General features: G+C 39.9%; 1 protein-coding gene across 22 annotated transcripts in view; it reads right to left on the reverse strand.

Moving 5' to 3' along the window:
• BICRAL (BICRA like chromatin remodeling complex associated protein) overlaps positions 1 to 25815 on the reverse strand; it is a 45694-nt gene that overhangs the window by 14891 nt on the left and 4988 nt on the right. The window contains exons 1-7 of one of the 22 annotated variants that reach the window (XM_083856543.1): positions 20987 to 21436; positions 18105 to 18187; positions 14995 to 15178; positions 13336 to 13431; positions 5810 to 5858; positions 2982 to 3030; positions 2831 to 2899 (exon numbers count right to left, since the gene is read on the reverse strand). In XM_083856543.1, coding sequence (XP_083712669.1) covers positions 2831 to 2899; positions 2982 to 3030; positions 5810 to 5853 — 162 coding nt within the window. In that variant the 5' untranslated portion in view covers positions 5854 to 5858; positions 13336 to 13431; positions 14995 to 15178; positions 18105 to 18187; positions 20987 to 21436. The other 21 variants (XM_083856538.1, XM_083856524.1, XM_083856534.1 and 18 more) reach the window with 21 other exon arrangements.

Consider the following 25815-nt stretch of genomic DNA (forward strand, 5'->3'; position numbering starts at 1 on the left):
GGAATTAAACCACTGCTTAAATGTCTCAGTGCCTGAACCTCAGGAATACCTAAAGCTACAAATCAGGTTCTCAACTGTACCTAGCTACCATTGGGCAGAGTAAAAAGGAATCACTAATTAGGCCATAATTAGGACGCTTAACTGTCAGGTTCTGAGGAGAATTCCCTACTGCATCTGCAAGTTGTCTGCAAGGAAATGACCAAACCAAAATCTTTTTCAACTGTTGAACTTAAACAGTTGCACTAATGCTATTCCAGTTAGTACAAACAATACTATGACAACTACTACTACCTAACACTAATAAATACCTATAATACTAATAAATAATATTTCATGCAATCAAGATTAATAGTTTAAGACTCTCCCACTGGAATAGACAATCTCAAGTTTCACTCCCTGCTCCCAGGACTATTTAACATTAGAAAACAATTTTATATGCAAGAACTGAAAGCTTCCAAGTTAACTTCTGAATCTCGACTGTCCACATTCAGAAGACCCATGCAGAATATCATGCTAATTTCAAGAAGAAATCAAAGACTCTGCAGCTTCCTGAATCTGCTGGCCAACAAGAAGAGTCTTATTCTCACTGGCTCCAGGAATGTTGTGCTCCCTTATGCTGTCCTATTATACTGTAACAGGAGAACACAGCAGCCACCCAGTGCAAGCCAGGCAACCAGGCAATGGCTAGGGAAGCCTCTCACAACTGCCACAGGAAATCAACCTGGAATCAGCAGACATGGTATAGACTCAGTCAACTCAGAGAAGGTTGAGATGGGGAATGGGAGGCAGTGTAAGGGAGTGGGGAAGAACAGATAGTGCTTTCTTCTCCTTCAGTCAGCAGGAACTTCATCTTGCTTGGGTTAGGGGTTGGCTGAGCATGCTTACCAGCTGAGGCACTGAACCCTCAACACTGAATTTGTGAACTCTGCCACTGAAAGGCATGAGACAGGCAGCCAAGACAGCCAATCCTACTTCATGCAATTATAAATATATACAAGGACAGAACTTTCAGTATCTGTGAAAACTTTATTGACAAAAGCCTCAGAAGCATGTAACTTTTCAGGTATCCCATTTTATAAGCAGGGACTGTGAAACCATCTGTTTATGGTAACACTTGTTCCTTCTCAATGAACTGTAAGAATCTGTACTTGTAATCAAGTCATTCTTCACTTATGTCAGTAGAGGAGAGAGAAGGGAAGATGGCATTGGTGTTGCTTATGAAGATATAAAAGGATGAGGACAGAGCATGCTGAGAATTAAACTGTAGCATGTCATCCTAGGAACATACACTAGGAATCCCTGCTTCACCTGCCTTCTAGGTTACCTCCCCACAATCACCAGAAAGCTCTTAACTTTCTCCAAAGATTTTTATTTCTTCCAACTGCTACTCCCAAAGCAACAAATCCACCTTGTCCAGAACCTCCCACTGCCTCTCAGAATTACTCAAAGAAGCTCACTTTCTGAAAATACACCAGGAACACTTGACTCCTGCCTACCTAGTGATACTCATCAGAAGGATGTCTACAAAAACAACTAGGAAGTCTAGGCTATGACAAATGCATGTCATATGTCACCCTTTTCCCCTAAAACCTGTTTTTTCTTGGGAGAAGTCCTCAAACCCCACCTCTGTCAGTGCTGCGTACAGGAAGCTGCTGTCTGCTAGTGACCAGCCTGGTACCAAGGAGAAACCACTGCTCCCCATCAGCTGAAAATTGGGCATGTCCTGTTACTGTTGGTACTCTACTCCCTCACAATTATCTCAACCAGCTTGTCTGTTTCTTCTACAATATTTAGTAACAACTCTGAAAGGGGAAGGACAGGACAAATATGTCCCATTACACTACTGTGCCTACAGGAAAGTCACTAGTTCTTCACACACAGATTAATAGTTTTGAGAATTTCTTCATGCCAATTACTTCATGTCCCTACATACCTGCAAGTACATCCATGTATGTTATGAACAAGAGACAAACAGACAAAGTCAAGGTAAGAGTACAACAGAAAGAGGAATTACCAAGAAAATCCCATTCTGTGTATTCAAATAACTTAATTGTGGGATTAACAATTCAGTTGTTTTTTAAAACACACCAATGAAACCAAAGAAATATGAGTCTGAAGGGATCTCTTAAGTCATCCAGTCCAATGTTCTACTCAAAGCATGACTACCACCCACACTAGAGCAGATCAGCCTTGAATTTATCACCAAGGATTGGGATTCTACAACTTCATTGCGTGACACATGGTCCAGGGCTGCAATACACTCCTGGCAAGAAGGAACAGTACAACACCTAATGAATCGAAAGCGACTTCCCTGAGACTGAAGTTACATCAAGAACACATCCCAAATTACCTCCTGAGTCTGAAGAAAAAAAAATACAAAAAGACAAAAATCCCCACTCATTAATTTTAAAAAATTGCCAACTCAGAATCTACATGCAGTAAGAAACAAAAAGGCATCCTAACATACAGAGGAAGCATATGAGTAACTAACTTTCAAGGTCTATCTTTGAGCACTACTACTCCTACAACCACTAAAGCCGTGAGTGCAGTTTAGTGGTGAGAGCTTTTACACCAGAGAGCATTTTCACTGCTCAGCAAGTTCCCTTACATATTTACAAAACACCTCCCAACAGTGCAGTGTTTTTCAATTAATTTCCCACTGAAATACTTAAAATACTAACAGCACAAGATAGGTTCTATGTTAGTATTCAGTTTTCACAAGAAAAAGCTGAAACCCACATCTACTTCATTCAGTTTTATAAAAGCCCAGTAAAGCCATAAAGAAGCATGCAATCCCAATACTAATGTAATTTATCTCCTGACCACTTACATTGGAGTTGGCGAAAATTGAATTTGAGTTGGCTACAGAATATTCTGCATTAGTCAAGTCTTCATTGCTCTGGTAAAAGACAAAAATCATGTTTAGAACTAATATACTCAATGAACCTTATCTATGTCTAACACACAGCAATACTACTTACAGATTTACTACTAGGTCCATGTAGAAAGTAATTCAGTGCTTGTGGGTCCCTGAAAGGGGAAAAAAAAATAAAGAAGTTAACACTTTTTGGAAGTCCTTTTTACTAATAATGCTAGTTTAACTAAGTCACATACTATACTCATATAAATCAGGTTTCTAGTAAAAACACATCTTTCATTGAATCCAATGCAAAGTTGAAAGTTTATAACTTCTGGAGATCTGTTTCTGTATCAGCACAACTTCCAGATGCTGATCATATCTGCTGCCATTGTAACAAGGCATTTCAAGCAAATAAACTATGTTGATCACAAAATTTTAATTGCACTTTACTCTATTTCCCTTTATGAGGGTGATGCTCATATTCTCTTGAAAAATATGGTGTTTTAAGACAGCACATAGTACAAAACCTAAGGAATATACTACCACTAAATAAAGTGAGAACTAAAACAGGTACTGCCTCTTCTACGGCTAAACTGCAATGCCTTGTTTAACTAGCATCAAATAGAGTATTTACAAACCTGATTCTTTGATAGGTCTTCTGTCATCTTTGACACAAGTTAATAAAAATTTATGATTGCCAGAGTAAGTCCCCTCATGAAGAAAAAGTGGCACCTTTCCCAAGTGAAACCAACCATAGAAATAATTGATTTAATATTATGAATTTCAGTGTATTTAATTAACTTAGCACTAGCACTAAATAAACTCATATTAAAAATGTAGTCTGACAGAATGAGTGTCAGAAATTCAAACAAATACATTAATTTAGCTGTATGTACAGACTGAGTAAAAAGAATAAAAGGCTGTGTTACATGGGATTATTGTAATACAACATTTATAGAGCAATTTCCTTAGCATAAAAAGTAAACTGACATGGACTTCTCTGATTTTTAAACATGTTTATTGATTAAAAAGTAATATTAAAACATTTTTCAGAAACAGATTATCATGTAAAAAAGGGGTAATTAAAAATGTCTCCTTCTTGCTTGATAGTCCTAGAAAATAAAGAGGCATAAAGTCAAAGATCTTTCAGGTTAACAACTACTCTTCTAAAAGGACAAACACCTCCTCTTTTTTTTCTTTTAAAAAACAAACTGTCTTCATGAGTTTACAAAAGACATGTTAGACAGTACTTGGCAGGGACTTTATGGCACTATTACACTTAAAATATCAAAGTGGTTACATGTATTTTAAAATAAAAATGTCATTTTCATAGTAGATTTCACTGAATTTCAAAATTAAGGAGCACAGAACTCATTATCTCATACAGGCTTCTGTTATGCTCATGAATTTTATCAGTAAAATAACCAGGCCATTTAATACTAATTACCCTCACTGTCTTTCAATAGTGAAAAATGCAATTAAAAATTAAGAACACTTCATCACCTTAAATATTGTCTTTAGTAAGGGAAGGAATTTTAAATGGCACTTACCAAATCACAGATCAGATGGAAAAAAAAAATGTCTTCCATTCTTCTAGATACTTAAGACAATAATTGCTGCCAGCAGCAGCAAGAACACTGTAATTTTTCACACAAACACTCATCTGTATAGAGTGCACTTCATTTTCTGGACCACCTGTGATCTTGCAGCAGGATCTTCATGATTCATGCTCATGACAGAGCACTGAATTGTCCCATGATCATCTTTATGCTCCAAGCAGGAAGTGTTTTCATATGGCCACAATCAGCAACCTTGCACAACAGTAACTGAGCCTCTACTGGCGCTGCTTTAGCTACAGCATCCAGAGCAACCCTCAAACCACTGCAGCCACTGGGGGGGTGTTTTGGTCCTCCCAAAGTTAAAGCTCCCACTGTTTTCACTGGAAGTTTTCAGGTGTGTGAGAAAGGTAAAAAGCCTTTATTTCCTACACTTCAGACAGTTAAAAACTCTTGTATGAACTGGGAATGATCTTTAGCAGCTGCTAAGAGACTGATGTCAGTTTAATTTCTAGCAGAGTTTGAACAAAGTACTGGGCAGGAAAACTCAGTTCTTTTCTCTGTTTTATATGCATTTTTAGCATATTATCTGTTCTTGAATACTGACCCAAATGGTAGCCAAAGGAAGGCAACTTGTCACATACAGAATCCACACAAAGCTTGCTTGTGCTTCAGCTATCCTAATTATTTTTGGAGATTGTCATATAGAATTATAAAACTCCATATAAATCTATTATGGAAACAAGGGAGGGGTGGCAAAAAAACCCCAACAACCCACACGACCATTCAAAATCCCCAATTTTATTAGAATCAAGTATCTTTGACCAAAATGCTGGTAAATTCTTGTTTGTTGTGAATACACAACAGTACAGAAAGCTATTCTTTTTTTCTAACATTTAGATTCAAATGTGCATTATTAGTAGATACTAAATCTGTAATCTTTATAATTAAGAAAAAAAATTACTTTTCCCTTAAAATACAAGCATAGTATTAATAAATTATCTTGTTCCAGTACTCAAAACAAATGAAATCTTTGGGGTTTTATTTAAAAAAAGCCACTTGCACTGAAGTTTGCAGTAACACCCCCAGTAACGTGCATCAACAGTGATCTGGTATTACCACTACCTAAGAAGAGAATCCGTTCTCCATGAACACACATTCCTTAGCCTCTCCTGAGGAGACTGTCAGCAAGTGGACCTGCAGCAAACATCCATGGGGACTGAAGGCTTTGCAATCCACACATTTCCACATGGAAGACATGAAGCATGTCTGTTCATCTCATTGCAAGTCACCTCATCTTTAGACAATACTGAGACAGAATCACCTTCTAGAAGATGATTTTGCAAAATTATTATTCCCAACTTTTCTGCAATAATTCCTATGGAAAACTTACCCAATAAGATCAAGGAGACAGGATTCATCATCATCATCATCCATGACAACTAGAATAAAGAAGCAGAGGAATGTATATTTGGTATGTATCTCAAAATCAAATTCAGTCATATGCAAAGATTTACAAAATCCCATGCAATGTTTTACCATCCAGGGGGTTTTTAGAATTGTAAATCAGAGAAAGATACGATTAACCAAACTGATTAAAGAGAACTTTCATGACTTAAAGTAGTAAAAATATCAACACCTGATGCAATCTAAAACTCCAATTAAAATGCTTCTATAGGAATTTATTCCCAGCTAATCCCAGTGAGGGAATAACCAAACACTGAAAGAGCCTACAAAGACTTACAAATTAGTCGCTGTAATACTGAGCAGCCAAAAAGGTAAATAAACTTAGGTCAGTGTCATGAGGATGCTGCTGCAGTCTAGAACCAGAACTATAGTCAAGACATGACTAAGCATTAAAAGAAACACTGTTTTCTAAAACACCTTTCTTAGCATAAGCTGAGTGACAATGTGGCACTTCCAGTTTCTCCTCAGGAATGTACTTAAACTTGTGTTTAACAGTACAGAGTTCTGACAGCCCTTTTAACAATGGGTAGGGAGGAATTTATGTGCAGTGCCCAACCTGAGGGCAAGTACCCAATGCAGAGCATTTCCAGCCTCACAGTGTCACAACCACCAACTCCTCACACACTGCCTACTCCATCAGGGACTGCTGCACCAAAAACTCTCACACTCACTCCCCCTGCAACTGCTGCTCCTTCAAAGCTCCTGTTTCATCTCAGAATGTCATCCCCCTTGTTCTTGTCAGTAACTGTCAGGACTATCCCATCTAATCCACCAGTACAATTATCAACTGATGTTAGTGTTTCCAAAACCTCCTGGTAACCACGGTTATCAAGTTATCCAATCTCATCTTTACCGTATTTTCCACTCACATCAAGTTGATCATTGCATTCCGTGCTTGTTTTTTTTCCTCAACTTCCCTTAAAAATTGTGCTGGCACACATTACTCAAATGTTTTAACGTGGTTTTGGCTTAAATTCATTCTGCTCGCTCTCTCTTGTTTCTTGCCAAATAGAAACTTACTCTTCCTGACCAGAGATCCACACGAATCATTCCTCATCCTGATCTCCATAATGATTAAAACAGTGAAGGGACCAAAATGCCAGCTATACAAGAGACTGAGAGCACCAGGACTGTTCTGCCTGAGGCACAGAAAATCCTGGGGGAATCTTTATCTTGTGTATAAAATACCTGGTGGGAGAGTTTTAAGAACACTGAGCCAAACGTTTCTCGGTGGTATCCAGAGAACGACCAAGAGGCAAGGGGCACAAATCAAAACACAATAAACCAAAAAGTCTGTGCAGACAAAAGAAAAATAAAGAAAAACTCTAAGGGTAACCAAATACCAGCACAAGTTTTTCAGCCAGGTTATAGAGTCTCTATCCTTGGAGATACCCAGGACACAGCTGGACTGCAGCCTTGCCCCACCTGCTCTGACCCTGAGCAGCCTGCTCTGGTTGAGCCTGCTCTGACCAGGACAGGGGATAACGTGATCTCCAGATATTCATTCCCACCTTGGTTGTCCTGTAATTCTTGTAACCTCTTTCCTGAATTTTTTTTCTATATGTCACTGGTTCTGAAAATAGCTTATATTGTAACTAGCAGAGGGTACCGTGTCCTCTATACTGCAGAGCCTTATTTGGATTTTTTCTGTCTCTGTGCTTTAGCTGACAGTGAGGGTGAAGCAGGAATGGAGCGTGTGTCAGTGTGACAATCATTCAGTAGGACCTCTCAGAAAAACAAAACACAGCTACAGAGAACTCCCTCAATGTTGACAAAAATCAGCATTCATGAGGCAATTACACATCTTAAGGAAAGCAAATTCTCCCACGATTCAGTGTTCCTTCCACCTGCTCACTCTTGCATAGAGCCACCAGCTTGAGCACTGCTATTGCAATTCAAGCAAATGGCATGACATAGTATGATGTCATGAAATTTAAATGTAAATGTGCATTACTAAGAACAAATTAATAAGCAATCAGCATTCTGCTTTAACTGTACTGACAGTATTACTTACAGAAACCTGTTATTTCCTCTGAGAGCATACCTATGTCTCAAGAACAAGGTTCCAAAGTCTCCTAGCTAACCAAAAGCAAAAATCCATAGAAAGTCAAAATTATCCTTGTTTTCACACTGCAAACCTACTTTTGAATATCCCAACCCATGTGACTATGGCAATACTGACAGCATTATTTAAACACAATAAAATGTCTTTGCTTTGCATAACCAAATATTCTCTGTGATTTTATTATAATAAGGGTTCACCATTAGCTGAAGTGACACCACAGAACTTTCTTCAATTAATACTCCTGGAGGTATTAAAACAACAGACACAAATTGAGATAATTTTTTTAAGTTCACTGAATTCTTCAAAACTTGCATAGAATGATCAGAGGGAAAATAAAATGTATGAAAATACTGATGTGAGAAAATCCTAATGGTAATAAATCATCTTCACTATCACATCCATTACTGAACATACACTTGGCTTTACTATCTGAACATGATACAAGAAAAATCTACCCAACATCCTGTAAACTCCTACAAGTTTACCACAGATTATAAAGTTTTATTGTTCCACATGATGCCATATGGTATGGGACACCCCTTTGGTCAGCTGGGGTCTGATCTGCTGGCTGTTTCCCCTCCCAGCTTCTTTCACACCTCTAGTCTCCTCACTGGTGGTGCTGTGAGAAGCTGAAAAGTCCTTGACTTGGTGCAAACACTGCTCAGCAACGACTAAAACCATCAGTGTGTCATCAATGTTGTTCTCATCCTAAATCCAAAACACAGCTATTAGAAAGAAAATTAACTCTACCCCACTCAAAACCAGGGCAATATTATTCTATACCCCTTATTCTATACCAACCTCATCATGCCCAGGTCCCACACTTTCCAATGCATCTCACATAATAAAAACCACCCTTCCTGTCTTTTGACATATAGGCAGATATACAAGCCCATAATCTATGGGCCATCCCTTTAAGATGTCCACTGAGTTCATTTAGTCCAGGACTTTGGGCTCCATCTGTCACATGAGTCCCTCAAAGTGAAAGAGATGGTAAGTGCTGTTGGGATTATTACATGCTGAAGTCTGGTTCTGTCGTTGCTGCACTTTGCTCAGTTTCATCAGCACCCATTCTTCATTAATCTGAGCAACTCTTACTGCAAGGCCATTAATGTGGCATAAAGCAACCAGACTAGTGATGAAATACAGTATAATACAGCAATTAACATCCTCATTGGTTATTCTACCCAAAATCAAATCCCCCTGAGTACATACATATCAGACTTCCTCATCCTTCTGCATTACCTGCCAAGTGCTCCCAGGTCCTCAAGCAATCCCATGGATGGGTCTGCCTTTGCCCAAGCAGGAAAAACCCAAATTGCCTTCCACAACGTAATTTTCTGTGTGCACTACAGGAACTTTATCCCCTTCTACAGTATGTGAAGGTTTTGATTGGGCAGGACAAGCCCATTTAGCAGATCCCCTAGTGCTAACTAACCAGATGGCTTTTGCTAAACAGACATCCCAATGTCTGAATGTCCCAGTACCCCTTGCCCTCAGAGTGGCCTTTAACAGTCCATTGTATTGTTTGATTTTCCCAGAGGCTGATGCATGACAGGGAAGATGATATACCCAACTTTTTGGCCTGGGTGTCTAGGAGGTTGATGTGGAAAAGAGTCCTGTATGTCCTGTGGCTTTCATGTGCCAAACAACAGCCCAATAAACCTGGTAGTCAAACCTAGTAGTCCCCTTTCTTCACCTGGCTGGAAGCAGGGTCCCTCTAGTCCTGGTCCCAGTATTTATTACCACTTGCAAACAGTCCCCGATACTGGCAGGCAGTATGAGAAGCTGAAAAGGCCTTGGCTTGGTGCAAGCATTGCTTTGCAACAACTGAAGCATCAGTGTGTTATTCTCATCCTACAGCCAAAACACAGCACTCTTCCAGCCACGAGGAAGAAAATCAACTCTATCCCAGCCAAAACCAGGACACTGCAGGTTTAAATATTTTTAACTAAGGCCTATTTTCAACAAGGATTACCAAAGGATTAGTGCCCTGTTAATTTCAGGAGAGCAGCACAGGCAGCAGCAAACCATCAGAGTACCTGCACACCCAAAAGCCAATGCACCCAAAAGTAGCCATTCAGTCTACTTTGAAAAGAGAAATTTGAGCAACATGTGACCTTGGCACAGATGATCATTGAAAAGTTTTTTAAGAAAAGCAAGCCCATCCTGTGGAATTTTCCTGAAGTCTTTTCTATGACACAAATAATGGAAAAGTTTGTCACTTTTCTTGCCAACTATCTTTGCTAGTTTTCTGTCTTTCTCACTGTTTGTTAACAGACAGTGAGCCAAAGCAATGAATGATATGTGAAATGGGTATAAACCATATTAAGCCATGAGAGTTTGAAAATAAAACCTGCGACAATGAGTGGAGTTTAAGGCTTACAAAGCCTAGACCAGCAGTCTCCAAAGTAGGGGGTGTGCAAGAAAATCCAGCAAGGTACAAGAAGAAAATATTAAAAGTTCACTAGTATATGGAATTTTAATATATATATACTTGTGTATGCAAATTAATATACAAACATTGGGGGTGCAGGCTCAAAAATCTTACCAATAGAGATGTGCAATCAAACGCATTTGGAGATCACTGACCTAGACTCTTAAACATTGACTCACTTCTATATTTGGATCAGTCTTGGGAGACTTCAGCCAGTGGAGACTCTAAGTGAGGCCTGGCTGGGTCACTGGGACCCATCGATGCATCCAGAGTCCTGCCAAGAGCCCACACTAGAGAGAGCTGAGGAAAATACACTTTGGCAAGAGTCACACAACCTGTTGGAGCACTGTTACAATGCAGCCTAGCAAATCCCTGATTATCAATACTGGTCTACAGCATCTTAAAAAAAAAAAAAAAAAAAAAAAAAAAAAAAAAAAAAAAAAAGAAGCCACAAAAACTCAGCTTATAAGCAGGCCAAATTCAGCCCTGCTGCTGCATCCAAATAATTTACAAAGGGCACTCCTCAATTAGTCACAACCCAGCACAGATATTCCCTGTAGCTTATTAGAAAAGCCCCTACCATTCTACTTTTTATTCTGCTACTGCACTGGTGAATGCAGCATATATTTCAACTTGGATCACATGTACTTGTGATCCAAGAAGCCCTGCTATCCCTTCTGGGAAATAACCAGAGTGCCCTTTATCACACGCTCCCAAACAGAATATAAGAGAAGTTCAAAGTAATAAAACTGACAAGGAAATCCCAGCAATGCAATCCAATCCTCTGGGAGACTCTTATTACTTGGCCTTAAAGCCTCTGCCTTCATTTCAACACTCTGACCTACTACAGTGCAAAGAGCGATAGAAGATGAATAGAGCAGTTCCTGCCCTCCTCTCATCCACTTTCCCTGGGTCAGCTCAAGGCTTTGAAGAGTCATCTGGAACAAAAAACTGATCTGATAAAATACATCGATCTCAATGAAATCATTGATTTCAACTTAGGATGAGCTTCCTGATTGGCTCTGGCTTGTCACAGGGCTACGGCAGTGCTAGAACGAGCACCAGAGAGGGAACGAGGTAGATGGCCAGTTAAACACAGGGGAAGGCAGCAGTGCTTCAGTCAGCCTAAAGCTGGGGCTGTAGCACATGGAGAATACAACCACCACCCTCACATTAGCACAGTGCAGGCAACGGGCCAGTGGAGTGATTATTGTTCCCTTTCTATCAGCACTCGTGAGCTCCCAGCTGAAATCTGTTTGGCTTTTACACACAGACACAGCTCTTAAAAGAAATACAAAAGAAGGTGAAGGAGTCCAACAGAGTGCAAGAAAAATCCTGTGGTGATGTTAAGGAACTGCATTTCCTCAGCCTGGGCAACAGAAGGCAAACCCAGGTGCTACCTGCAGCCTGCTAAAAGGGACACAAAGATGAGCCAAGCAGGTCTTCTCTCATCAACACACAGCAGGACATGAAGCAAGAGCCAAAACACCTAACAGAGAAAATCCCAACTGGATGCAAGGAAAAAAATTTCACAAACAAGAACGTTCAACCCTCTTTGGAAATTTTCAAAACTCAAATGACCCTGACCAACTTTTTCTAACTGTGAAGCTTGCTCTGCTGACAGCAGGGAGCAGGGCCAGGTAACCCCCAGTGGTCCTTACCAGCCTAAATTTTTAACCAACATGTACACAATCCACATATCATGCAACACATGCAAGACCTACAACCTGCAGCGTCATAAAAACCAGATTTGCCCAGAAGAAACCCAACTATTCATACATGCTTCATACACCATCCATACTCTAAAAGCTGTAAACACATGATTTTAAATTTACTCTAGTTATATTTCAAAAGAATGTACAAAAGAATTATTTTCCTTTCTCAAAGTCACTTATGATTTCACACAGCCTTAATAGATTGTTTCAGATACAAAGCAATAAACCACTATTTTCACTTTTTGTAAAAAGCACAAGTTAACGGATAGCTTAGAAGAGCAACATTTACAACAATAATTTCCAAAAAGTGTGATAGAATCAACATCAAAACTTGTTAAGTCACACATAAATGAATTTATCTGCAAAACTGTTGGAAAAACCCAGACTTAAAAGTTCTGTGCAAATACACGGGATCAATCCCTGACTGGCAGCGTGACTCCTGAGAGTGAACACTGACCTTTGGAAATCGATGCTTTAGAGCAAGGTAATGACTGCTGTAGCTAAACCTTTATAATGGGAGATAATCAAACTTGCACACAGCTACATACACAGCACCTGAAGCAATTACTGTTGGAGTTATGGCATACACCCACTAATCCTCACAACTTCAGTATGCTTTTGTACACATCCTGTCAGCAGGAATTCTGACAAGATCTCTCTCATGAGAGAGATGAATCTGTCCTATCAAATCTTCTCAATTGTTCTGTTGCTCTATCATTCTCCATTCAGAATTTTAATCTACAATCCCGATGATAGCAGTAACTTCACTATGGAATATCTGAAGGAACGCACTGCCAGTGGAACAACAATCACCACAACAAAACCAGGAGGAATCAGTTACTGTAACAGTCACTGCGGACAATGGCACTGCTGTGAACTGAGTTTGCTGCACCAAATTGGTGGCATTTTCATCCCTCACAACCTTCTGAGCACAGATGTGTGAAGATAACTCTATTAACCCAACCCAGCCCTTGCTAAATTACATAAAAGGATTGCAGCAGCATTAAGTGACTCCACACTGACTGCAGAGGTCGAATGCCCAGAATTGAAGCCCTTCCCTCACACAAATTTCCACCACAACTCTCATTAATTTCCGCAGTGCTAATATTTTGCTCAGTGTGCTTCTGAACTGGGGGGAAAAAAAACTGAGCTTTTTTATTATCCATTGAGTAATGTATCATCCTAGCAGTGAGCACTTCAGATTGTTACAGGGCTGTAACCACTGCCTGCCTTACCCTGTCAGCTCTCTCTCAGGTTCCTATCCAACAGGCAGCCTCGGATTCAGTGAAGGAAACTCCTACACAGGAACAATCAGATCTCACTTGCATTCTCTGCAACACAGAATTGTAAGAAAGAACTATGAACTCAAACCCTTATTACCATACAGTTTATTCTTAAATTTCAAGCCAATACTACTTTTGAACAATCTAGTCTCTTGCAAAGTGAGTTTCAAATTCTTGCAAGTAACCAAGACTGTATCTTATAATCAATTTAAGAGCTGCCCCACCATGTCAAGCCCTCTGTTTTCAAGAAATGCATTTTTATGTGGATGGAATACAAAAATTGATATTAAGAGGTATTTCTACTTCCCCCTCTCATTACTGTAGAAAAATCATGTGCTGCAGAATAATGACACCGTACTCAAGGGAAAAGAGGTAAATACTGAAAAATTCATTGCAAATGAAAACCTCACACCAAAGCTCTAATTATCCAAAAACTGTCATTTCAGGGCAACAGGAATAAGGAAACAAAATTAATTTTAAAATGCACTTTGTAAAGCACAAGGACTTAACTACTCACTTATAAACTAACTATGCTATACTTATATTCTAAATATGAAATTACTCCTTATGAATATTCTCTTTTCCAGAGCAATCAAAAAAAGCAACTACTACGCTGTTGAAAAATCTACCAGGAACTGTGCTCTAAAAAAGAGTTAACAAAGTAAGAAATCTGGGATTCTAATCCAGTAACACAGTGCGTTATGCAAACATTAACTTTCTAAATATACAAAAAAAAGTTTGCATCCCAAGAATCTAAATGTGAATATACTTTTAAGATGAATTTACCATGCTTGCAATTGGCTGTGGAACTGAATTTGTCAATATTTCAAAGACATCTGTATGCAACGGAGTATGAGAAAAAATTGGTAACTTTCAAAAAAATGATGAAAAACCCTTCTAAGAAAAACTAGTCTAAAAAATAGAAACTATTCAGGAATCAGAAAAAAAGCAACAAGAAAAAAGTGCTTTCTCTCAGGAATTGCTAGGCACAATATTACGCCTCTTCATGGCTTTTAAGATCTGGCAGATGAACATCAAAGAGGACAGGCAGAGGATCCTTACACAATTTTGACATACTAGCTCCACACACAGAAGGGCAAATAAAAACCACACACTAAAACACAGACAATCTACAACAGGCTGTTTATCCAACTCCTACATTTCCCATTACTACACAATCCAAAAAAAAAAAAAAAAAAAAACCAAACTGATTTGAGTTTGCCAAACGCGGTAACTTACCAAAGTTCCAAAAACTACAGTGATATTTTAGAATGTCAAGAAAAAAAGGAAATGTGCAGTTCAGCTAACAGTATGTATGGGAGTAAAGGCTAATCCAGCTACAGCCAAGCACAAATGTGAACCCCCAGAGTGGCCTTCTACAGTCTGGTTTCCCCCAGATACTGATGTTCAGCACACAACTTCTAATTTATTCAATACAATTTTCTTCCTACTGCATCCAGAGCTGCTCTGGGCAACACCAAAGCTTTGACAATATTTTTGTCCGGAAACAGATTTTAAACCACACAGAGAAAATCCAGAGTAACCTCAGCCTGAAGGTCAGGATGCTTCCCTATCCCATGGGATTCCCCAGGCTAAAAGCTGGGCTCACACCTTTCCCCCAGCAGTGACTATCTTCATCACTATGCTATGGCCTATTTTGGGCTCTGTCTTCCAAGCTTGTCCAGCATATACAGAATTCCTCAGGAATTTCAATATTCAAAGAGCTTCTGAAAGGTCCCAGTTTCAACAAAAAAGAGGCATGATCTCAGCAGTTCCACAGGAAGGAAATATTCACCTGCCCAAAAGATATGAGATGCTGTTAAACATTTCAACAAACAACTGTATGCTATAGTGCAGACTGTTAGCATATCTTATTTGAGCAAAACAATACTTCAAGGAATGCTGAGTCAGTCCCTCAGATGTTTTACCTCATTTCTACTCAAGTGTCATACTTCTCATCCTGTGCACAGTTTTCAAAGAATCTGAAAAAAATATTCTGTGGTCCCAGAATTCTAACTCCTTTATGAACTGATCGTTTCTCAGTTGATTTATAAACCAATGCCCAATCAATACCAACAAACCAATGCCCTTTTCATTGTCACTCTAGTCCATACTGGCTTAAATATCAAACCTTGCCACAAGCATGGTTCATATGATTTAGCATCTATTAACAACTGCCAAAAATTAACTGAAAAGCCATTTATATTCCTTTCAGTTATTATATTTGGGAAATCCACTGCAAACTGAATAGGATGAATTAACAGACATGTAATTACTTTGGCAGTGCAGTCCATATCAACACCCCCGAATCCAAGCTGAAAATCCTCCATGCTGTCTGTCCTTCTCGAAGCCAGTGCCTTGCTGAGTGCCAATGGAGATTTTGCCCCCTATTTCAGTGGGGCCAAGATAATTCCTGCAGCTGACACATCTCAATAAATTCAAGCTCCAACACCGGATCTTGAAATTCCATGCCTGGATCAAGTTCACAGTAAAACTACTGCAAATTCCACCTGAGACAAGGCCTAAGATCAGACTTTATAAAAATAATCAATCACTGTCTTGTAATGAAGCTAAATCCTTCCCTCTCTTCACTTCAACAACCATTTTCTATAACTTTAACGAGAGAAATGTTACTGTTATGTTTTTACAGTGATTTTGCCTGCTTTCTTTCTGTTTCTTTCGGTAAGGCTTCCCTTAACTCTAGAACATTTTTAAACTAGTGCAAGAAAAGAGAGGAACTAAAAATACTTGATAATCTCTCTTTGCTAGTTAATTATGGTAATTTTTATTTTGTCTAAAACCTCAACAATTCTCAAATCAAACAAAAATAATACCAACAGAGTAGCTGGGGTTTTATCTTTTCAACAATGAAAGCAAGAACAAACTAACATTTGAAAATAAAGATACATACATTCATTTAAGTACATCATGACCTGGAGAAAAATTCAGTTCAGGTTGGTGCTTATGCATTTATGTTGCTGTGACAAGGGCCTTCCCAAAACTGCTCACTCTAACTTTCAAACTGAAACACTGGCAAGTCACAATGAATGTTAGAACAGTTTATTATTGTCACTGCTTTTCCTCTGCTATAAAAAAGAACAACACACTTGTTTTTGTAGGCAATCCCCATGTCTGTGGTGGACTGGGTATACGACAATAAAAAAACCTTTCAAGTAGAGATGCAGCTTATTCCAGCAGAACCACTTCAAGGAATTCTGCCAGCTCTCTGAACAGTGACTACATTATCAAAGAGGCTCTTATGCCTGCTCTGTAGCCACTACTCGGAGAGCAATGACACTTTCACACTCGCTGCTACATCTACCCTAAAAAGCACCAGCCCTCAGATTTACCACAAGCCTAATGCAGCATGAAGAGGCACGGACCACTAGAGCCTCGCTGGGAAACCCAACTGCAGCTATGTAGACACAACTTCTCTGGAACCCGTGTGGAAGTACCCCAGCAAATCCCTGGAACGACATCCAGACATCTATGACTGCAAAGCTCTTCAGCTCCAGACTGTGGGCTTACCTCAGCTGTAAACCTTCACCAATACAGAAAGGGACCTTGGAGGAAACTGGAAATGCAGCTTACTCCAACAACTTTGGGGGTTTCCTATCAGTACAATTAAACTAAATACATCAACTGTACTGGAAAAGGACACGTAAGGGAGCTGGGGCAGGAAAGCTGCACATCCATAAAGTGACGTAAATACTTTGCTACAGTACAAGCATCTCTTCAGCACTGACCTCAACTGAGTCCACACATTTAGTGAGAGCATTTTCAACCTGAGGATTCAGGTCTGGCACACAAAGCAGGCCCTCAACGCATGAGCAAAACAAGGAGCATGAACAAAACAAGCACACCCTATCACACCGGGGGTCAGCCAAGGTGTATCAGTGGAAGCACAGCCAGGCCACTGTACCAACATGGTGAGCCTCACACTCCTCCAGCAATGTAAACAAGCCATACCCAACGCAAGGGGCTACTCACAACCACTTTTAAGGTCAGAGGGATAAAAACACATCCAAAAGGAACAGGTCTGGAATATTTAAGTAGTAATCAACAAAGATCTCAACTCGACATGAGAATACACTGTGCCTTAATGCAAGCAGGCCAGTGTGCAGATTATATATAATAATTCGGCAAGTGCTAAGCCCTGAGAGAACATAAACTGGTCATTTTTATCCCATTTCTGCCATCTCTTCACTGTTTTCACAAATTAATGAGAAAACACACCCAATCTTTCAGACATTAGGGCATAACAGAAAAATTTTATTATATTAATGTACAATACTTTTAAAAAAATAATTACCTTGATCCCAACATTCCTGTTAACAAAAATAATCACTTCATGAAGCAGTGACTTTAATGAGATAAGATTTCTGAAATATGTAAACAAATACCGTACTCCACACTCAGAATATTTGTAAACAATAAAGTTTTATAGCTTTTTTTTTTCAAAGCTAAAATATTAACAAGTCCCCAAGAAAGTCTTTTAAAAAGACAGTTTATGTCCAGACAACTTTTTAGCATATTCCAAGCAATGAGTGTATTTCACGGATATGTTATCTAAAACTCTTCAATAGGCAAAAAATTTAAACAGCCTTAGGATTATTCCTGAATTTTAAAAAAAATCTCACAGTTGCATAAGGAATGAACAAGAGGAATGGGGAAGCCCTGCTCTGATGTGTCAAAAAACATAAACCCAACACTCCATACACCTTAGCAGGCACAGCATTAGTTGGTCTGGCAGCACACTTTGCTCTTCCGAGGTACAAGTGATGTTGGTATTAAACCTCATGAGCTTGGAGCAGATCATACAGAAATGTTAAATAAAAGATGAGTTGGGGAAAAAAAATAATTTTTGTGCTCTTCCTAAAAACAGCACCAAAACAAAACTTTAAAAGTATATTAAGGCATAGCTACCAAATTAAGTAATTTGGAAAGGATACCTTCCTCTTATATGTGAAGGAGAGATAAAAACTAGAAAATATGCTAGTCCCTTCTCCCACCAGAAATTTACCAAGACAGTAACAGCAACAAAATGAGCAACCTACCCACAAAAAGTTACCTACGCTTTTATTTGGGCAAGCACTTTTAAAGGTACTGAAGCCTCTTCAGTGAAGGATAACCTTGCCCTCTGCACTACACCGGATCATTTTTTTGCAGGTAGATTTCTTTTTTTAATGTCACGTTTTACGTCTTGGCCATCGCTCAGATGTTCTTTCAAACATCTGTTTTTAATTCCTAGACTCTGAATCGCAAGAAACACGTATTTCAGAGGTAAGAAAACAAGCTTGTAAGGGAATTTGGAAGGGCTGAAGCTGCGTGCGAGGAAAGATCTGTTTAACCGCTCCTCAAGACGGTGACCAAGGACGAGGAAACCAGTGTGGGGTACAGGAGGGAAATCAAAGCTTTTAATATTTCGTGGAGACGCTCCCAAAATCTAACAGAGAAAGGCTTCCCATACGAGACACAGAGCTGGGCGCGACGGCACCGCCCCGCACGGCGCGGCGACAGCAGAGAGAAGCACCTTAAAATGGCGCCCGTGGGGGGAGGAGAGCGAAGTGAAACTGCGCAACAAACGCTGGCAGGGAGCCAGGCAGCGCCATCTTCCCTCTCCCCCGCGTCGCCGGGGCTGCCTGCCCGCCGAGACCGGGCACGGCGTCCGCCGTGCCCGGTCTCGGCGGGCAAGCAGCCCCGGCGACGCGGGGGAGCCGCTTTCCTCTCTCCCCTGCACTCCCCTCAGTGCTGCCGAGCCCCGGGAAGGACAGGAATGGCGACAGGCAGAGGCCTCCGCTCCTCAGTGCTGCCCGCACCAGCTCTAAGGAAATATAAGCGTGCTCTCCTCGCTTCTATATATGTCGTTGGATTTTGCCCGGTTTTTAAGATCTCTATACCCGTTTCTTGCCGTTAATTTTTGCAATTAAGGTCCAAAAAAAGCGAAATATAATTTTTACATGCTGGATACCGCCCGTGACTCAGTAAATGTGGACAGTCACCATTTCAGAAAAGCCCCCTTCACAACCCACTGTTGCTTTAAGCCGCAAGTAAAAAAAAAAAAAAAAAAAATTAAAAAAAACCCCAAACAACAACTATTTACAAAATATTGGTTCTTTTACGGAAAATAATCCCAACAGCACAAAAGGATCGGATTCACATCCACTCTACAGCCAAGCCAAAGGGGTCACTCCAGAAAGAGACGCTTTATTGTGTTTTTTTTTAAAAGAGGCGTTACAATTAAATATTTTCTCTCTCCGAAAAAAAAAATAATAAAAATAAAATAAATAAAATAAAAGGCACATCGAAAAACTTGATCCCGAAAAAAAAAAAAAAAAAAAAAAAAGCGCATTAGCCCAAACCTACCGCCCGAGCATTTCGCGCACCCACAAAAAGCGGCACCGTTTCCATTCCTCGGTTAAAAGCAGGAGGCACGGAGCAATTCGGAGGAAATCGCAAATAAAAAAACAAAGAAATCGGATCAAATCTAGTGGCGACACCGAAAACGAGGAAATTAGTGAAAAATAAATCCCCAGAAGGTACAAATCTGAGACACGAGCTCAAAGAAAAGGCAAGATTAGGGTGGTGGCGAGTGGACGGGGGAAAGGAAAAAATCAAGCCATGAGCGAAAAAGGAAAAAAGGAAAGAAAAATCCTTCCCAGCTGCACAGCCAGGAGAGAGACGAAGTGTCTCCATTTTCCCGACGAGGAGGAAGAAAAGACTGTTTCACAGACCACAGAGCTTTAGAGAAAAGCAAAGAAACGAGGGGGGAAAAAAAAGAGGGAGGAGATTTGAAAAGATTATTTTTCTTTCTCCCTCACACACTCTCTCTATCCCCCTCTCTCCCTCTCACTCTCTCTCACACTCACACATACACACACACACTCTCTCTCTCCCTCCTCTCCTCTTTCCATCCCTCTCTTGATGGCCATCAAGGGGGCGGAAAATTAAAAAAAAAAAAAAAAAAAAAAAAAAAAAGACAACAACAACAACTAATTTTAAACCGGCTCAATCAATGAGTCATTAAAAGAGATTTTTCTTCCCTCCTCTCCTGAATTTGCATGGCATCAGCAAGGAAAAAAAAAAAAAAACAAACCCACCCCAAACCTCTCCCCTCTCTGCAGCTATCAGCCTGGACCTGAAACCTTATCTCTCCCTTCAAACCCCCCCCCCCCCCCTTTATTTTAAGAAACAACTTTTTTTTTTTAAGTGCCCTCAGCAGCCACCACCATCAGCCTCGCGGAAAAAAAATAAATAATAATATATATAGTTCATTTCCATGTGAATCCACATCTGCCCAAACAACAGCCACCCACAAAATATCCCTCTTCTTCCTCCTCGTCTCCCCTCTCGCTCGCTCTCTCTCTAGATATATATTTATATACATAGCCCCAGAGCCAATAGCTCTCTGGGCTGAAACCTAATATCCTGGTTTTGGCAACTCCTGGTTGTTAATTTGCTCCTCTTTCTTTTCTGTCTGTCTGGAGATAGATTTCCCCCCTCTCTTTTCCCTCCCCGAAGGAAGGGAGGAAGGAGGTTGTGTGTTTTTTTTTTCCTTGAAATTTTTATCACAAAATTATAATACACTCAAAGGGAAACTCACCGTCATGAAAAAGCAGTGCCTTGTCAACGGGGTTTCTTCGCCATCACATCAGGGGCTGGCAGTGTAGGAGAGAGAGAGGGAGAGCGAGAGAGCGAGGGAGGGAGGGGGGAGAGCGAGCGGGAGAGGGAGCGAGCGAGAGAGGGGGAAAGAGAAAGCGAGCGGGAGGAGAGCGCGGCTCCGCTGGGCTCCGCTCCGCGCCCGCACCGCCACCGGCACAGCACCGGCACCGGCACCGCACCGCCGGGCCCGGCTCGGCACGGCACGGCGCGGCCGCGCAGCTCCGCCGGGACACACCGCCGCAGACCGGCGCCCGGGCACACGCACCGCCGCCCTGGCATGATGAGTCCCCAGCCCCGCCGCGATCCCCGCTCCGCGGTTAAAGACAGGCCCTTTAAAAACTTGGCCACCGGTTTTGGTTTGGGTTGTGTTTGGTTTTTTTTCAGAAAACCCGTAAGTCTGGAGACATAGCCTGAGCTGCTGGCTTTATGTTAAAAGTTGGGGGGGGTTGGGGGGGGGGTTACAGGAAAGTAAAACAAAGTTTTTATCCTATTAAAGTTAGCGTTAATGTCCAATCAAATCAACAATATGGTTGATTTCCTTCATATTAAAGCTAAACCACTATAAGCCTTGTGGGCGGGAGGGGGTCCCCCCAAAAAAGAAATACAAGCGCAGGGGGCTCCCCAGAAAAATAAATGCAAGGTCACCTTGAAAAAGATAAGATTTGATCCCCTGACAAGCTACAATATTTTAAGTATTTTTAGATACATTCTTATTAGCCTTTCTAGAAACAAATTACAAGAATTTCAACTACTTTAAAAAGTTTTGGGTAACCTAAAAATGTCGATTTGAAGTCAAAGGTTATAGCACTGAGAGTTCATTGATGCTGTTCTACAGTTTACTTCATTTAAAAGCATTATTAATTTTGAATAAAGTTTCTTGTTATAGAAAAGTAATCCAGGTTACACCATTCTCTCACTGAAAACAATTAAATTCTAAAAAATTAATTATTTTTGCAGATAATTCAGAGAAGCCTGGTTTATTAAAAAAAAAAACATTTTGATTGAAAACAGAGTTTTAGCATGCAGAGATATATATATCTCTGTAATGCTTTTAAAACAACAGAAAAAAATCTCTTTAAGACCCTTTTTCTGCTAGTAATGGTAATTCCCAAAGACTTCACTATTTTATTCCTAAGTAACTTTGTTAAAACTCCTTAGAGAAAAAGATTTGAAGACTTTATTTAGTTGCACATCCTTCTTAATTAGCTTCACACAGCTCAAAAAAACTCTTAAAATGCTTTAGGTTTTTTGAGCAACTACATCAAAATGGTTATGGGCAGTCTACTAAGTGGACCTTCTAAAAGAAGTTGGCCAGATTGTTAATCTTTAAAAAAAAAAAATCCTCAGCATTGTTTTTCAATTAGAACTGCTTATAATATTTTTTGAAGTAATCAACCAATTCCCAACTTTTGCCGAAGCCAAGACTCACCTACAAACCTCGTAGAAAACTGAGGTGAAGTTTCAAATCACTCCCTAAGTGGAAAGGTTGGGCCCAAGCAAACAAACCTTAGCACAAGGCCAGCAGATCCTTTGTGCGGCCCATGAAACCTGCACATGGCCCTTCCTTGGCCATCAGCCAGAATATTAACTGCATTTTTCATGAATACAGCCACAGTATGGACAGAAACACCACATGCCAAAGAGCTCGGGAAGAGCTGTAAGCCTGTACTCCTGAGACCGGCATTAGAAAATCCAAAAGGCCAAAACGTCAAGGTTCCTAACTTCAGGAAATGCTTCAAGGCCAAACTGCCCTAAATTCAAACCTAGCCAGCTTCACTGGCTTTAGAGAATATTGCCCAAGTGAGAACTTACATGGAGGGACACCCCTAGCATTCTGATTTGGTTAACAGGAAGGAACTTTGCCTCAGAGGTTACAAGGCTGAACATCTGATCGGTATGTTGTTACTGCTCTCCCAGTCCTACAGAAACCACAAACAGGAAGTAGGCAATACAATACCAAGAAGGAACTGGAGAAAGGAAGACAAATTATTTTGAATGGATTCTGTTACCATTAAGAAACACAAGGAATCCTACATAAATTTTCCATCCTGGTACCATAACTTACTTTCCCTGGAGGATTTTCAAGGTAGCATTGACAAAAGCATTACTAAGCAGGTACAGTACAAAAAGGGGAGGAGAGCTAACATTGTCTATATAATGGAGCACCCTGCAGTAACTAGATTTCTCCATAATTTGCTATATTTGTTCACAGGTAGGAATGGTTACCAAAAACAATTAAGGGCTGGATGTAACCTTATAGGTCACATTGAAGTACGCACTTAATGTCACCTTCAATACTAAGAGGTCTGAATGCAGTGATTAGCTGTCATGTCATCTTTCTGGTGTACTACAGAATTTCCCAGACCTTGATTGTAAAGAACTACTGCTTTTTCCTGGCAGGTACTCATGTTGTTTTAAGAGCATCACGTGGTGTTTCAGAACTGGGTGTCACTACCCCAAGAGGTTGCCCCTCTTCTCACTGCCTTACTGCATTAATACAAAAGAGCCTTGTATGTCAACACTCTTCTACCTCAAGGTCACCTGCTCAGAGCTGTCATCTTCAGCCAGAGTCCTATTCTCCAAATTACATACAATGCAAGATCAGTTGCTCTCTTTAGCTTCCACAATCACATTAATACACTTTCCTGTCGCAGCTTTATAAGGAGCAAAGGGAAATAAGCACGAGAAGAAAGGCAAGACCAGTGTCAAAAGGAATGAGAGAAATTTTTAGAAGACAGACATTGGTGTAAAAACAGCTACTGGGAATGTCACGTGCACCCATCACACAACAAACTACTTGGCTGTATTTTGACACCAGCTGTCAAACTGTGACCATGCTGTTTAACAAATATCACTCTCATAGGTGTGCAAAGACAACGAGTGACATTTGGAGTGATCTGATACATCACCCTGAAATGACAGGCTGTAAAGAACTGAAAACTATGCTTAGATATTGAGAGGGAGAAAATAGGGAGGTCCAAAACACCCTTATTCATTCTGTCTCCAGGTTTCTCTTACATCAAATCACTTTTTTCATATTCAGCCCATTTTTCCAGGTCTGCATCACATACATTCCAATTCTTGTGCAATCATAAATTAGTACCCCAAAGGAAGATAAAGCAGCACTATAATAATAAAGAAGAATTTAAGGACTAAGCTAGCGCATTAAAGGAATTCCAGAGCCATCCCAAGATTCTTGCATGAATAGATGGTTTGTAACATCAACTCGCTGTATCCTTTCAGAGATGTATTGAATGGAAAAGAATGCCATTTACTCCACTGCAGCCTTGCTTCCTCAGACTGAATCCATCAGTTCTATTGATGGCACTTCTTCCTCCCATGCTGTATTCTCTCTCCATTCATTAACATGTTTCTTATGTCAGCTCATCGCCAGTCACACCTTTTATACATCTATGTACTGCTTTATCAATTAATTATTTAAATAATAATAAATAACTAAGCTTGAAGGCACAGAAACAAATAGGTCATCATCAAAGGGCACAAGCAATAGAGAGGTAGAGGTCACTTGAAAAGTAGGGCACCCAAATACAGTGACATGAAGGCAGACAAGGACTTTAACTTGGAATATAAATGTAACCTACCACATGAAAAATTCAGTTCAATATCCATATTAACCACCAAATTCTAAATAATTACCACCACTATTCTGATGACTCACCAGTAAAAATTACCTAAACATTACAATCTTCAGCTTGATACCATGCCTTCCTTACACAAAACAGTACTTACAAAACCTGGATCATAATTGCATGATGTAATTCGTAAAGCTGCATGACTCCAGTATCAATCATCATACCAAAGACAGCACTACCTAACCAAAGGTATCTTAAGGGGTGATTGGGAAGGACATAGAGGAGGTAATGAAGAGTGAACCTCAGAACAAGAGATTTACACCAATACCAGAAGACAGGCAGGTTTCTATGACTGAAGATTGTGTGAAGGCCAATAGGGCTGGTTTGTGATGAATCTAAAGAGCAGATTTTGGAGAACTGTGCTTCTCTGAGATGGGAATCTGACATACAGCAAACAAGTAAAGCCAAAGAAAACATAGTGACTGGAGGTCCCATTGAAACAAATGGCAGTTCAAAACTATTACTGGAACAGATCAATAATAACTACATCATTCTCTAGGTTATTATTTAAATATAGTCTCATATTCTTCAGCTTAGAGTACCTTAAAAGGGAAAATTAAGTTTCAAAGACTAATAGTTCTCACTTCCAAGTTAGAATAATCTTAAGATATTCAGCCACTGAAATGTATCAGAAAAAAAAAAGAAAAAAAATCACCTCTGGAGACAGAACTTTACTACAGAAATAATAGAGAAGTAATCTTGCACAATTAACACTGCCAAAACCTATAGAAGAATTTAGGCTAAAAATTATGGCAGAAATTATGACAACCTTCTATCATATTCATAGTTGATTTGGCTGGCACAGATGAATGAGAAAACAAGTAAGTAAGGATACAGAAATTCAGACAAGTCTATTAGTGAATAGATGGACGCAAGGGTTTGGGTTGGTTGTTTTTTGGGGTTTTTTTGGTTTTGTTTTTTTTAAATGTAGTAATAATTAAACACAGCAGCCAGGCAATGAAACTTAACAAATTAACTGTTCCTGATACAACTGAGGTGTTGTGGATGATGTTAAAAAAAAAAAATCAAACAAATAATAGAGGTAATTTAAGCAAAAAAAAGGAGACCTAAAACATGACATTAGGTGATGCAGGGATACAGAAACACAGTGGAATAG

The sequence above is a fragment of the Zosterops lateralis genome (genome assembly GCF_965231275.1).
Source record: "Zosterops lateralis genome assembly, chromosome: 3".
NCBI classification, from domain to species: domain Eukaryota; kingdom Metazoa; phylum Chordata; class Aves; order Passeriformes; family Zosteropidae; genus Zosterops; species Zosterops lateralis.